General features: G+C 45.9%; 1 protein-coding gene across 2 annotated transcripts; it reads left to right on the top strand.

Annotated features, from left to right (window-relative positions):
* Positions 1–243: 243 nt before the first annotated feature.
* LOC121302470 (drebrin-like protein B) lies at positions 244–10,243 on the top strand. Of its 2 annotated transcripts, XM_041232471.1 has the most exons (15): positions 245–408; positions 3,812–3,867; positions 4,216–4,328; positions 4,601–4,675; positions 5,126–5,272; positions 5,686–5,763; positions 6,423–6,574; positions 6,671–6,722; positions 6,824–6,898; positions 7,281–7,392; positions 7,915–8,031; positions 8,403–8,471; positions 8,862–8,971; positions 9,052–9,133; positions 9,504–10,243. In XM_041232471.1, exons 1-15 carry the CDS (start codon positions 326–328, stop codon positions 9,644–9,646), a joined length of 1,464 nt encoding a protein of 487 aa, XP_041088405.1. In that variant the 5' UTR covers positions 245–325; the 3' UTR covers positions 9,647–10,243. The 2 variants fall into 2 exon arrangements, with proteins under 2 accessions (XP_041088406.1, XP_041088405.1); XM_041232472.1 differs by lacking the exon at positions 7,915–8,031 and having other exon boundaries at positions 244–408.
* Positions 10,244–13,792: the final 3,549 nt, after the last annotated feature.

Here is a 13,792-nt window from a genome sequence, read left to right as displayed (position 1 = left end):
GCTCTTATACTCTGTGAACAGCCTCCCTCTGCTCTGTATTGGTGCGTGGTTGTTGGTTCTGCAGTAGCAATGCTATCACTGCACTACACGCTCATGGCTCTGTATTTACTGTCGAATGGGGAGATGCAGCAGTTTTTTTTTTTTCCAGGATCATACAGTAAAACAAATATCGTTTAGCTAGGTTCTCCTCCAATCCTTGAGAGGGCACCAGTTTACGAAAGCCGTGTTCTGTGTGTGTTTGTGCTCGATTCGACTCGCTTCCTGTAAGTAACTGCAAGCAGTGTCGAGGCAAGGCATTTCTGTGAGGATTGCACCAGATATAACCATGTCTGTGAACCTGAGCAAAAACGGCGCGGCGCTGCAGGCAGCTTACAATGAGGTGGTGGACGGGAAGTCCAGCACGAACTGGTAAGAGAAACAGCCGCACGCCGGCTCGCCCTGTTTTTGGAGATGCATTGCAGTCAGACAGTCGCTTTCCTCTCCGCATCGACTTCTGTACGGGAGGGAGGCAGGGATTTCCTGGTTGAAAAATGAAACGGCTATATATATATATATGGTGGTTCTTGCCTTGGAAATTAATCAGACATAATTCAGCGAGAGTTTGCATTTTAAAGATTTGCTAGCAGAACTAGCTACGTCCTGTATCCCATATCTATCTATCTATCTATCTATCTATCTATCTATCTATATATATATATATGCATTTTAAGTAGGAACAGGAATGCTTTGTGGGAAATGGCTTACCTGATTTTGAAACAAAATACTTCCTGCTTGAATTTTTTTGTTTTGTTGCACAGTTCCTTTTTTTTCACGTGTTTTTAAAAGAACTGTTTAATTATGAATAAAAAAAAAAAACCCCACCGAGGCGAGTTTGGTTAGTCAGTTAGGACCCGTTGTTGAATCTTCATTTTTGTTTTTTATGTTTTAACTGTATTTCTGCTTTACTTTTAATTGTTCAAGTACTGCTATCTAGTCAGTCGAGCCTGCGGTGCACTAACCTCAAATTAATAAATACAAATTTAAAACAGAACAAAAAAACAATACACACAGAGATACAGCGAACTTGTAATAGCCGAGGTCGTGTTTTTGTTGGTTTACCGAATAAACAAACATGTAAAATAAAACATAAAACAAGGGGAGTGGTGTATATCTAGCCCTATTCCACAGCCCCTTCACACATTCCAGGTTGAAATACCGGTTTGAGCCCCAGGCGTGTCTCTTTATTAAACTCGGGGAAAGTAAAACCAGGAACGGATCGAACTGCTATGCAATGGAAGGTTTATTTCCATCCCTGCACTTTGCTGTTTGCAGTTAGGCAACTGAAACAGGCTGTATTTGAAGTGGGATGTATTATAAACGCAAACGTTTGTGTGGTAGGTGGTATCCTGTATCCTGGATAACAGTCAAGTTCAATTCTATGCCAGTTTATTTTTCTCTAAGTACAGAGGGAGTGAGGTGGAGAGAGGGACCTGTCCAAGTGTAACTCCCCAGACCAAGTAAGTGTGTGGAATTAAATCATAGTCACTTAGTTACAGTGTTCTCCTGTTCATTAGGGTTCTTAACAGTGTGTGGTAATTAACCTCAATATAACCGCATGGGGATAGTGCAGTCAGTCTACAGTAAAGAAAGCTCTTCAGGGAGCTTCAGCTGTAAGCTTTGCTTTCTGTTCCTCTTTTGAGAGAACACTTCCTCAATATTTTATGATACAGCTCTACTCAAATCAGCTGTATTCTACCGTACCTTCATCCTTCTGCGAACATGCGATGCAGGAAAATCCTTAAAAGTTTTAAAAAGAGTGCAGACACCTTCTTCAGCAGGATTATCTTTTAATTTGCCCCTCGGCTGGTGACTCGTTTAGGAGGAGCGCTTGAGCTGTCAGCAGCAGAGAATTCAAAAGAAGACGATGCACTTGAAAAATGCGTCCGATCTCTGTCAAAACAACCAGAAAGAAAAAAAAAAAAAAAAAAGAACTTGTGGAGATATCGTGTAATTGGTAATGCCAAAAGCAAACCTACAAACGCCCCGAGTAATATTAAACTGTTACCCTCACCAGTCACAAACAGTGATTGTCTGCGCAGCAGAGGAGCAAAATAAATGTAGCTTTTTTTAAAACCGGTTTAAAGCGAGCGCCTCTCGCCTGTGGTTTGAACAGCTACATTAAGCTAACCCTCAGCGGATCGTAGCGGCAGGTGTTTCTCAGAAAGGAAGAGCTCTGAGTGGAAGGAGTGGAGCCGCATCAAGCCTGGCTGAGGTGTCGCTGTGCTCAGAACGGCTGTCTCACAAGCAGGCTGGACACAATGCGTGGGCTGCTGCTGCTGCAGGAGCTTGAGGGCCCGCTGAGCAAAGCAGCCAAGCCTGTATGCAAAGATGGGCGAACAATTCCACTCTCTACTCCCCTTTTAAGGTGTTTAATTATGCTTCATAGGGGGCGCCTATCCCAGGCAGATGGTTGCACGGCGCATAAAAAGATCACTGCTTGCCCGCAGATATAATTGGCATTCGGCTACATTTGCATGCTATCAAGATGTGACTGTTATCTGAAACGCTCACAAACAGGTAAGGCCTTGTGATGGCCACACTAAATACAGGATAAGCAATCCCTTTGTACCGCTTAGTGAAAGGAGCGTCGGGGTGGTTTAGTGTAATCACTGTGTGCCCCCAGGCAGGGCCAGCGCAGGAGCATCTCAACAGAGCAGCACCAATACAAAGAGAGACCGACGCAAACCAGAATCAATAAAATAACAATAGCGTCATTCCAAACAATTACTATACACCCCATATATATATATATATATATATATATATATATATATATATATTCTATATATTATATATATATATATATATATATATAGCTCTGTCTAAAAGCGCTCTAAAAGCTGAGCATCATCTACGTGGATTGACAGTTATAAAAATGAATAGATGTACATAATTTAGATCTTTTATATAACATCATGTAATCAAACTACAAAATGAAATCGTAAAAGTCTACCGGAAGCCGTAATAGCAGTGCAGTATTTCCTGTTAGATTTCAAAATATCATTTGGCCGGTTTTTCGTGAAGAATCTGGGAAAACTCCAAAGCAGTGTGTAATTCAATGTGGTAGCGCAACGTTATTCAGCAGCTTTCACTAGACTTCACGAAGCAAAAGGAGTTGATTCTGTAGGGTGTGGCAGAGCAGGGGGAGGAAAGATGTAGTTCTGGGGTTTGGTGCAGGACTACATCCCCCAGAATGCCACGGGGTTGGAGCAGAGCCAGAAGGCGAATCACCTGGCTGTAGTTTTCTTAGAAACAGTTGCTGGTAATAAAGGAGGCGGGTGTGTATAAACCAGCTCTTGGTCTGTGCGAAGGCTAAGTCCCGTGGAGAGACCGGAGTGCAGACTGTGAAAGGTATAGTGATACTTGCAAAGTGTGGATGTGAACCGGTAAACAGCATAGCTGTCCAGTGATAACTAGAAAACTTAGTTTAGTTAGTACTCCTGGATGGGGTTAGTTTTGTGTTTTCATGAATAAATATACAGGCCCAGCCCTGTTGAAATATATCTGGGGCCCAGTGTTTGTTTTGCACAAGAAGACAGTGTGAACACTCCTGAGTGACAAACCCTACCCCACTTTGTCCCATGGGTGATGCCAAACCTGACTGCGGTACCGTCCAGAGGTGATGAAGCATAGCTCCCTGCAGCTCTAACCGTGAGGCCACGGCGTCTCCCAGTACAATGACCACTGTAGTTTATCAAGCCTGACATCTGTGTTTCACATGGATGCTTTGACAGTGATTAAATGTTTACTGGGCGTGTGTTCCTTTCTGCAGGGCTCTGTTTACGTACGAGGGGAACAGCAATGACATACGACTGGCAGAGAAAGGAGGTGAGTGGTGATGTTTGTGGGGGGGCTGGACACAAAATTAGAAACACCTTCCATAACACTGTCAATAGGGACTGGGCAGCGTCCGCCCTGCAGAAGGGGTATATCCTGTCGTGAAGGTTTTTTAAACCCCAGCTCAGACCTCTAGCCTCCACTAATGAAGACGACGCAGACCTGTACTGTCAGACTGTCTGCAGTTTGTAATGTTGAAATAATAATAATAATAATAATAATAATAATATTTGTTCTGACTGTGTTCGGATACTGTGGCTTGACTTGGATTTGATATTCAAGCGATGGTCCAGGAGTAGGTTTGGCGCAGAACCTCACTGGGGTCTGCTTGTGTTTCAGACGGGGGTCTGGAGGAGATGGTGGAGGAGCTGAACAGTGGGAAGGTGATGTACGCTTTCTGTAGGGTACAGGACCCCAACTCCGGCCTGCCCAAGTACGTCCTCATCAACTGGGTATGTATCGAACGCAGAAAGGGGGTGCCGGCCACTAGACTGTGGAAAGCTGAGGGAACACGAAATCGCTTTGTGGCTTGGAACTTGGTTTGAGGAGACTAGGGTTCAGGCCACGGCACGCCAAGAGAGACTTGGGGGGGTGGGGGTTTGATACAGCAACCTTACCCTCACAGTGGCTTCTGTTCCCTCAGCTTTAGTGATTCTGAGCTGTCTGACTCGGTGTGCGATTGCTACAGACTGATCCTGCCTGCTCTGTGTGTGATCTGTTACAGACTGGTGAAGGAGTGAAGGATTCCAGGAAAGGACTCTGTGCCAATCACGTCAGCTCCATGGCCAACTTCCTGAAGGTATTGTCCTCCAGACACGCCCACAACAACCAATCAAAGCACAGCACAGCAGGGTTCTACTCTTTCTACAGATCAGCGGGAGTCAGGTTACTTCAAAACCACCGACCAGACAGCTGAACCTACAGCACAGGAAGTGACCAGCTACCAGCAAGCTGCAGCCACCTTTTTAATCTATAGAGCTGCTTTTGAATTAAAGTACAGAAAAAAAAGCTAGCTAAGAACCAAAAATCAAAAGTAAGAAAAGGGATTTCGGAGCCACGTTTCGCACTCCTTTGAAGGGGGCACAGTGAGGATGCTGCAAGGAGATGAATTTGAAAGGCAGGGAATCACGTTGGTGCTCATAATGGATTTGAAAGCCAGGGTTAATAGTTTGAAGCTTGGATTTGAATGGTTTCTAGGTGAGGATGTGCTTTGCCTCGCTCCAGCCCTGTCTCTCTCTCTCTCTCTCAGGGCGCTCACGTCACCATCAATGCCCGGTCCGACGACGATGTGGAACCCGAGGCCATCATGCAGAAAGTAGCCAAGGCGTCCGGGGCCAACTACAGCTTTCACAAGGAGTCGGACCGCTTTCGGGACGCCGGTCCCCAGGGGCCCGTGGTGAGCGCTGCCCTGCGGTTGCAGGGAGGAGCCAGAGCACGCGTGTGGAAGTGTCACGTTTTGTATACGTGTAGCGGAGGTGCTCGCTTTACGCGTTTCACGTTACGCAAACGCAACGCAAAACTCAAAAAAAAATAAAATAAAATAACCTCTGTACGTGAAACCTGTCCTCGGAGCAACTGAACACCGCTCCGGCACAACTCTGTCAGCTAGGGGGCGCTCGTTCGGAGCTGAAGCAATAAGCCAAGACCAGAAACATTTTGTTTTAGCGAAACGTTTATCCCTTGTCAAAAAAAAAAAACAGTGTGCTGCTGGCATTATTACAACATTGCACAACTGTTTGTCTACAAGACTACAAAGTTTCTTAAGTTTAACTTCAATGTGTCTTCCCTCCCGTGTGTGTGTGTGGGCAGGGCTCGGTGTACCAGAAGACCAATGCCATGTCTGAAATCAAGCAAACCAACAAGGACACCTTCTGGGCACAGACTGAGGTAAGAGAGCTGTCCCAACCCTGCGCTGCAGAGGGCGATGGAGATAACAGCGCTGCGCTGCAGAGGGCGGTGGAGATAACAGCGCTGCGCTGCAGAGGGCGGTGGAGATAACAGCGCTGCGCTGCAGAGGGAGGTGGAGATAACAGCGCTGCGCTGCAGAGGAAAGTGTTCAGGATTCCTGAGAGAAATAATTCCAGAATGACTACACTTGTTTCAAGCAAGTTGCAAAAGCAAGTTGCCTGTGTGTTTTCATTGATATTCATTAAGAACGTCACCCAGAAACCAAGGCTGAAACATTCTAACATGCAGCCCAGCTACTGAGTTTTGAGATTTGTAAACCTTTCAAACTTACTCTGACACGTTCATTAAAATCGCTGTGTAATTCCCATAGCCTCGTCTGCTGCTTCTAATCCCAAAATATCAAACACGGGAGAAGCGTCAACTGCAAACCTGAAATGACAAAACCGAAGCGTTTGTGTTTTTTTTCTACACGCTGTGCATTTCCAGTAGTATGCAGAACTGTCATTGTTCAATATAAGGAGTTTGAATGCATTTCTTAATGGCCTGAAGCAGGCGGAGGCGGGGGGGGGGGTGGTGGAGCAGGATGCCCATTGCTGGGTCTCTGAGCTCGGGGGGTGTAACGGGGCCTGTTTCTGCAGAGGGACGAGGAGAAGCGCCGCCTGGAGGAGCGGAGCAAGGACACACAGGAGCGGGAGCGGCTGGACCGGGAGAGACGAGCCCGGGAGCAGCAGGAGGTGGTGGAGAGGGAGCGGAGAGACAAGGAGCGGGCCAGTCAGATCGACCAGCAGAAGTGAGTAACTGACCAGGGGTGCCAGGGAGGTGGGGAGGCATGCCTCTCGCCCAGGCTGCACTGACTTTGCGCACTCTCTCTCTTTCTCTCTCTCAGGGTGCAGCAGCAGCAGGAAGCAGGCAGCCGCCAGCAGGAGACGCAGCAGCGGGTGAGTCTTGCGTTGGTTCTTGGATTTTCCCCTCCCTGTTTGTCTGGAAGTTTGCCTCGGTTTGGCTGTTGTACTAACACTGGTGTGTTTGCAATTCCCAGGAGGAATATGAGAGGGAGCAGCAGGCTGCACGGAAGCCAGGCTTCCAGCGAGGTGCGTCTGTGGAGAAGGCAAACGTGAGTATTTGTGCTCAAACTGTGGCATCTGCAGTTTTGTCTTTTGACCACCAGATGGCACTGCAAACTCAGAAAAAGCACGCTTGGGTAGTGCTAACTCCAGACTGTCATTTGTATGTTTTTTTAGTTTTGTAAAGACAGTTTAACGACCAGACAGCAATCAGGGGGGCTTTATTGCTTAAATAACAATTTGGAAATACAAAAAGAAACTGAGGTCCAATGTTTTCAGCAATTTCACTCAAATTTAGCACTGTTCAGTGCTAAAGGAATGTTTTAAATAGTTTCATTCTGTGTAGTAGTGGGGGTGGGGGTTCTGCAGAGTGCAGGAAATGCTTTGCATGTTTTGTTTTGTCTAACCGCAATGCCCCTCGGTGTCCTGCAGGAGGCAGCCTCGCTGATCTCCCAGCGCTCGCAGAATCCTCGGGACATGTTCAAGCAGAAGGAGAGAGCCATGGCCAGCGAGCCCAGAGACTTCCCAGACAGCCCACAGCCGGGTGAGTGAGCGGGGATCCCAGGCGCGTTGCAGGAAACCAAGCTCATGCAAAGACAGCCCTTTGATCCTGCCTTTTAATGTAGACTCCCGGAGATCTCCCCCTACTGGCCAGGCCACCCATTGAACTCAAAGCAGACACCTGCAGGTCTGGCCTGTGTCCACTAGGGGTCAGTAGCGCACCGACATCCACTGCCAGTCTTTATGATCTTCTGTTGGTGTAATTGAGTTTTTATCCTTTAATGTTAATGTCTATAAAGAAGTTTCTTAGTTTTTTTTTCTATAAAGATTGCATAAGAATATCCTATGTTTTGAATGCATGCTTTGTTTTTCTTGTTTTGCTTGCACAGTTACTCTGTATTTGCTTGTTGCTCTTTCTCTGTCTAGCTACCAAGCTGGGAGAGGTTTGATCCCTAACTGTGTGTGTTTGTGCTGCTGTGATTAGAGTCCATGCTGCAATTGCCTCTCCCATGTGCCTGATGGCCCCTGTCTCGCTCCCTCTCGCTCCCTCTCTCTCTTTCTCTAGGAAAGCTCAGGAGCCCCTTCTTCTCCAGACAGTCCAGTGACCCGGAGCCACCCCTGTCCCCCCATCGCCAGGCCTCGCCCCTCCATGCCACACCCGCCTCGCCCGTGCGCGCTGCAGGTCTGCTGCCTGTCTGTCTGCATGCTTCCCAGGGACGGCAGTGAGACTCCCGCTGCATAGCAGTGTGATCCATTCCTGGTTTTACTGTAATAAGACACCTGAGCTTGTTACCGATCTACTGGGGCTAATCAGGCTTGTAGTAAAACCTGGAGTGGGTGAAGCAGCTATGCAATAGGAGTCTTATTTCCGTCCCTGCTGTCTGTGTTGAGTGAGGGGCCCCCAGCCTCCTCTCTCTGCCTGCATCTCCAGCAGAAGCTTGAATGACTTTGCAAACCCTTTTAGTCCTAGTTGTAGTCCGGGAGAGTGGAGCTGGGGTCCTCCAACAGCCTTGCCGTTTCCGGAGGACTGACTGTCCCTTTGTCTCTGTCTAGTGCCCAGCGTTCTGGACCAAGCCCGCTCCCAGTGTGAACCTGAAGGTCCAGCTCAGCAGAATCTGAAAGGTGGGTTCAGCTCATCTTGTATACTGAAGGCCGCAGTCTGTATAGAACAGGGCTGTCGTGACGGGCGAGTCACTGAATCACGGATGGTTCTGGGAATGAAGGAAGTAGTTTGTATGAATATTACCCTTCTGCTATGCTTTAAAGAAACATTGCAGCTCTGTGCAGTGTGTGCTCAGTCATTTACTGGAAGCAAACTGAACTGGCTGCCAGGTTGCTGAATGTGACAGGTACAATAACTCTCTGGAAAATTATTGTTTGTGAATATGACAGTGCTGTTTATTTTCCTGCTTCAATAAACGCAATGTGCCATCGTGAAATAAGCTGTTTTGAGACCCACCGCCCTGGTCGTGGGTGAAATGCCACTGACCCTGTGCTTTGTTTCCGCTCCAGAGAACAGCAGCCCCAGCCAGCGTGCGTCCCAGCCGAGCCCGCCCGCAGACCTGTACGAGGATGTAGTGGGACAGGAGGAGCCGGAGAACCTGTATGAGGAGCCCCCTCAGGTGGGACCCCGGTCCGGGGAGGGGGGCGGGGTGCAGGGTGCAGTGGGCTGCAGTGTGACCCGTCTCTTTGTTTCGCTCAGGTGGAGGAGGCGAGCGCAGTGTCGGAGGAGCCGGCCGCTGTGAAGGGGGTGTGCGCGCGGGCGCTGTACGATTACCAGGCTGGTAGGTGCTCGTCCTGCTGGAAAGCCAAACTTAATGTTGCTGCTCTTATCGTTGAAACGTCCCAAATGTTATTATATAACGCAACGAGAACTCGCTTTGGTTATCACGCTCCAGTTATTATCACAGCACTGATTTCCACCTCATGCAGGGGAAATAAAACCTTGATACAAGGTGGATGAAATGTAAGTAAGCTGCTGTACAGAATTTGGATGTTCTGAATGATGCTAATGATAGTATAGAGAAAACGCAATTGAACTGATCTGTAAACGCTGAAAGGCAGGGAAACAGTCTGAATATGTCTTCGCACCGCTGCGGGTGTAGGGTTAGTGGCTTCAACTATTTATTGATTTTATTGATTGATTTCTTGCAGCGGATGACACAGAGATCTCCTTCGACCCCGACGACATCATCACAGAGATTGAAATGATTGACGAGGGCTGGTGGCGCGGCTATGCCCCGGATGGGCGGTTCGGAATGTTCCCAGCCAATTATGTGGAGATCCTGGATGCCTGAACACGCCCCCGCTAAACCTGATGACCCAATCACAGGGAGGCTGAGGATAGGCTTTCACAAATGACCGAAAGAAAGAAAAAAAAACAATACAAAAAAATGAATCTGTTGGTTAGTATGGGACCAGTAACGGTAGACCAGTCCTTGGGGAGCCGTAATATAATAATGAGGACCGATTAAACCATAGCCATAGTTGCCCTGGGGGCCGCACTGAATGCAACTCCTGAGCACGACAAATAACAATTGTGTGGCTTTTAAAACAGCGTCCTTTCTTGAATAACAAGCTTTATTGAAACCATCGAAATCTAAAAACAGACTCAATTTGAAACTGCCGACCGAGGCTCCATAAACTCTGCCAAAAAAAAAGGACCAATTTGAAGCCATTCTATAAAGGACACTGTGTATAAAACCCATAGAGATGTTATTTGCGCCTGGATAGATAAGATTTTTTTTTTTACTGCTGTCAAACGCATACGGACATCGATGAAGAACAAACAAGCTCATTGGTTGCCTGCTATTGGTTGCCAATCCCTGCTTAGTTCCTGGTCTCTGGGGTTCTGCTATTGGCTGTTGGTGATTGTGAGAGTCATGAGGTCATTGGCAAAGGTCGGTGATTGTTAGAGTCATGCCAGTGGCCCGTGTCAGTTCCCTAAACAAGTGAGCTCTCTTTCAGTATGTCACCTTACCCTCAAGGGTCAATAGCAGTCCCGACTGGGATTTTCTGATTACAAAAGGGAAGTTAAAAAAAGAAGATCATTTTCCTCTTCAAGTTCGGTAGTCCTTAATCAGAGATATTCTATCATATATATATATATATATATATATATATTTTTTTTTTTTTTTTTATTGGGACTGGAAAATTTGGGAAAACCAGATTTGCTGCCATTAAATTTGAGAAGGCTGTGGGCGTTTTAGAGCATTTTACAGCACCCTGGGATTCCCCTGGTGCTGTAAAATTCTCTACATTGAAATCCAGCTGTGGCTTCTCCCTGCAGGGTGTAGATCTAATCAGCCCTCGTACCTGCACAGGGAATGAAGCTCAACACCCACTCCTGCCTGTCGTGTGCGTGTGTAGAGGTCTCGAATGTGCAGCTTTGCAAGAAACCTGATCTCACAAACATTGTTATTTTGAAACCTGCCTTCTGGTACTGCAGGAGGTCAAATAAAGTACACAGTTTGCTTGCTTCCCCCTCCAGGAAATTTTGCGCTTCCTGTGTCGTTTCACCCCAGCAAGCCGTGTCTTCGGGGTCAGAGCATCTAACTGGCTGCAGAGCACCTCAGTCATCAGGGGAAGTTCCAGGTGCTTTTTAAGTGAGAGTACATGTCTGCTTAAACATTCTCTTTCAAAACTGTCCCTTTTGAGACCTGCACAGGGAGTGGATGAGCATGGTGTGGGGAATGTAGGGGCTTGTTTTGATGGCTGTGGTCACTGCAAGGGTTAAACTCGTACATGCTTCTGTTTAGTTTACCAGTAGCCCTTCGTTTAACATTTAAAGAGCTGCTAAATGCCTTCAGTGTGTTGCTCAGTGTTTTCAGCACATGCTGTATTTCTTACTAAAAGGGGAGCACAGTTTTACATTATTTGCATAATTACCTGGAGTAGCCCTTTGTAGTAAATGCAATTTTAAAAGGATTTGAATGCACTACAGCGCCCTCTGGCGGGTGCTGGTAGTGCTCTATACCTGAATACAACAATTCCCTAGCAGAGCTAATCCTATTTTTTAAACTGGTCTAATTTGACAAGTAAACAAGTGTGCCTTTTCACGGAGGCTCATAACGAATCGGTTCACAGCTTCATAGTGGGCCCAGCCGAAATTTAGAAATGCGAAAAAGAAACGGCGTTAGCTTCACGACAAACGTTTCGACCAGAAGGCTTTCTCAGTGTGGTTTGACGTTTACTGCGAGAGAGGCTTGTAGTGGAAACGTTTGCCATTGAACTGACGGAGTTTCTTTTGAGTTTTTTTCAATGCAGCGCAGTTGAGTGATGGGCGAGGTAGAGCGAAGCCTCCACTGGGTTGAGGTGAGTTTAGGTTCTAGGTTGAGTCTGACTGCACAAAGTTCAGAGGTGTCAATAACTCTTAATTTTTTGCTTTGTGAAATCTGCACATTATGTTTTTAAAAATGAAAGAAAATAATAATGACTAGAATTGCCACTTTGAAAATAAAAAATTCAATCGATCAAAGTGACGCATCGTTTGTTGTATGTGTCTTGAATAGGATGGACAGTATTACTTATGTCTAGATAACTGCTTCTTGAGTTGTGATTAAATGCGCTAAGCACCTTGTTGAGGGTGCATGCTATCTGTCACGTCTACAGGGGAGGCCAAAAGTGTTGCAGCTCTGAAAAGAGACAATCAATTCAACATAATTTAGATCTTTTATTTAACATCATGTAATCAAAGAAACTACAAAAGGATATCGCAGAGAGTCTACCAGAAGCCATAATAGCAGTACGGTATTTCATGATAGTGAAATGTCACATTTTTACAATTTGTGTCAGTTCTTCATTAAGTAGATTTGGGGGGCGCACCACAGAGCATTGTGCAATTGTTAATGTAACATTATTCAGCGGGTTTCATTCGAGTTCATGAAGCAGAATTAGTTCATTCTATAGGGGGAATGCAAAGCGTTTGGCCACAGCAGTGGAGCACCTCTTGAAATGTAACGAAGCTTGCTGAGGGCTTCTGTAGCTCTGGTTATTGAGATCAGACTATGGAGGTAAAGTGGGGCTGACCGTCTGCATGCTGCAGATTCACTTTTTGCGTATCCCTAGATTATAGAACAGCTTGCTTCATTGCGAGGAAACTTGAGCGCGTCTTTTGTTGGATGGAAGATGTCTGTCTGTCTGTCCTGAAAGATTGCACCTCCAAGCTGCTCTGGTCTTGGAGGCTAGTCCATTAACCAATCTAGGTGATCGCCCTGGGTGATTTCTGCATTAGGACTGAAAACCAAAAAAAAAGCAACACAGGAAACCAAGAAACCGCCGAAGCAGAGAAATTTCGAATTCAATGTTTTAACCCTTCGGTTACCGGCAGGTTTTACAGTTTGAGTCAGGAGGTTCTGGGAAAGATATTGGAGGAATTTCCCACTGAAGGGGGGAGAGAAAAAAAAAAAAAAAACCTGACAAATTAATATATTTTATAGAACTCTGGTTTACAAACTGGCTTTGTTGGAACTACAGCTGGGAGAAAAACAGCATTAAATAACAAATTGAAGAAAATGAAAAGAATGCCTTCCACAAGATGACGCTGTCCAGGTTTGGCTGGAAAGCAGCATTACTGGGAAACGGGGCGGAAAGTCACCTCACAGAGAGAGAGAGAGAGAGAGAGAGAGAGAGTGTGTTCTTTTTTTTTCTTTTAAACTGAAACAAAGGTAAAACAAGAAAAATCCCCTGGTTTGCGTGTTATTGTACATTCATCTCGTTCCAGGAACTTGTCTGACTCTCTCGGCTGCAGTGAAGCTCTGAATAGCAGTTTGATGCTCAGAGCGATACTCTCTGATCTGTCATTTCAGAAGCTCAGCGCAATATTCTTCTAACCAGACTCGCATTTCTATAATACGGTATCTCTGTGTTACGAGGTCAAACCCGTGTCCACCAAATATCACGACATTTAAAAAACACCCCAAGAAACTTGCTAATAAGTTCGGTGAGAAACTTGTTAATTTAGGAGTTTAGATTATTAGAATAGGAGTTGAACTCCTGTTTCCTTTGTAATATAGTCTTTTACCCTCGCTGTGTCTTACTGCAATAGGCATAAGTAAGAAAAGCACCTGGAACGAGGTATAGTCAGATCTCGTGTTTCTCTCTGCTCTGACTTGCGCTGCAATGACAGGACTAACGGTTTTATGCAGCCTTTCAGAGGAAGGGTATTTTACAGCAATATACCCAAGAGAATATCTTTTTAATAATGCATTGATGAAGACATTGATCAGAATTTTGGTCTCGAACCCACATCAATTTATTTTCAGCACTGCTATATATATATATATATATATGAAGTAGCGTATTTTTATATTTTTCTTTGTCAGTGTTGTATGTGTGCTCTTCCTGGCTAACATTGCACAGAACACACAAATCCTGAATCGAGATTTGTAGCGGCCGCGGCTTTCACACAATTCCCAGCCGACTTTCCTGTGTGTGTTTGCATT

Source organism: Polyodon spathula, chromosome 29, assembly GCF_017654505.1.
Source record: "Polyodon spathula isolate WHYD16114869_AA chromosome 29, ASM1765450v1, whole genome shotgun sequence".
NCBI lineage: Eukaryota > Metazoa > Chordata > Actinopteri > Acipenseriformes > Polyodontidae > Polyodon > Polyodon spathula.
The sequence above is the reverse complement of the archived record's forward strand: the minus strand, read 5'-3'. Positions and strand labels throughout refer to the sequence as shown.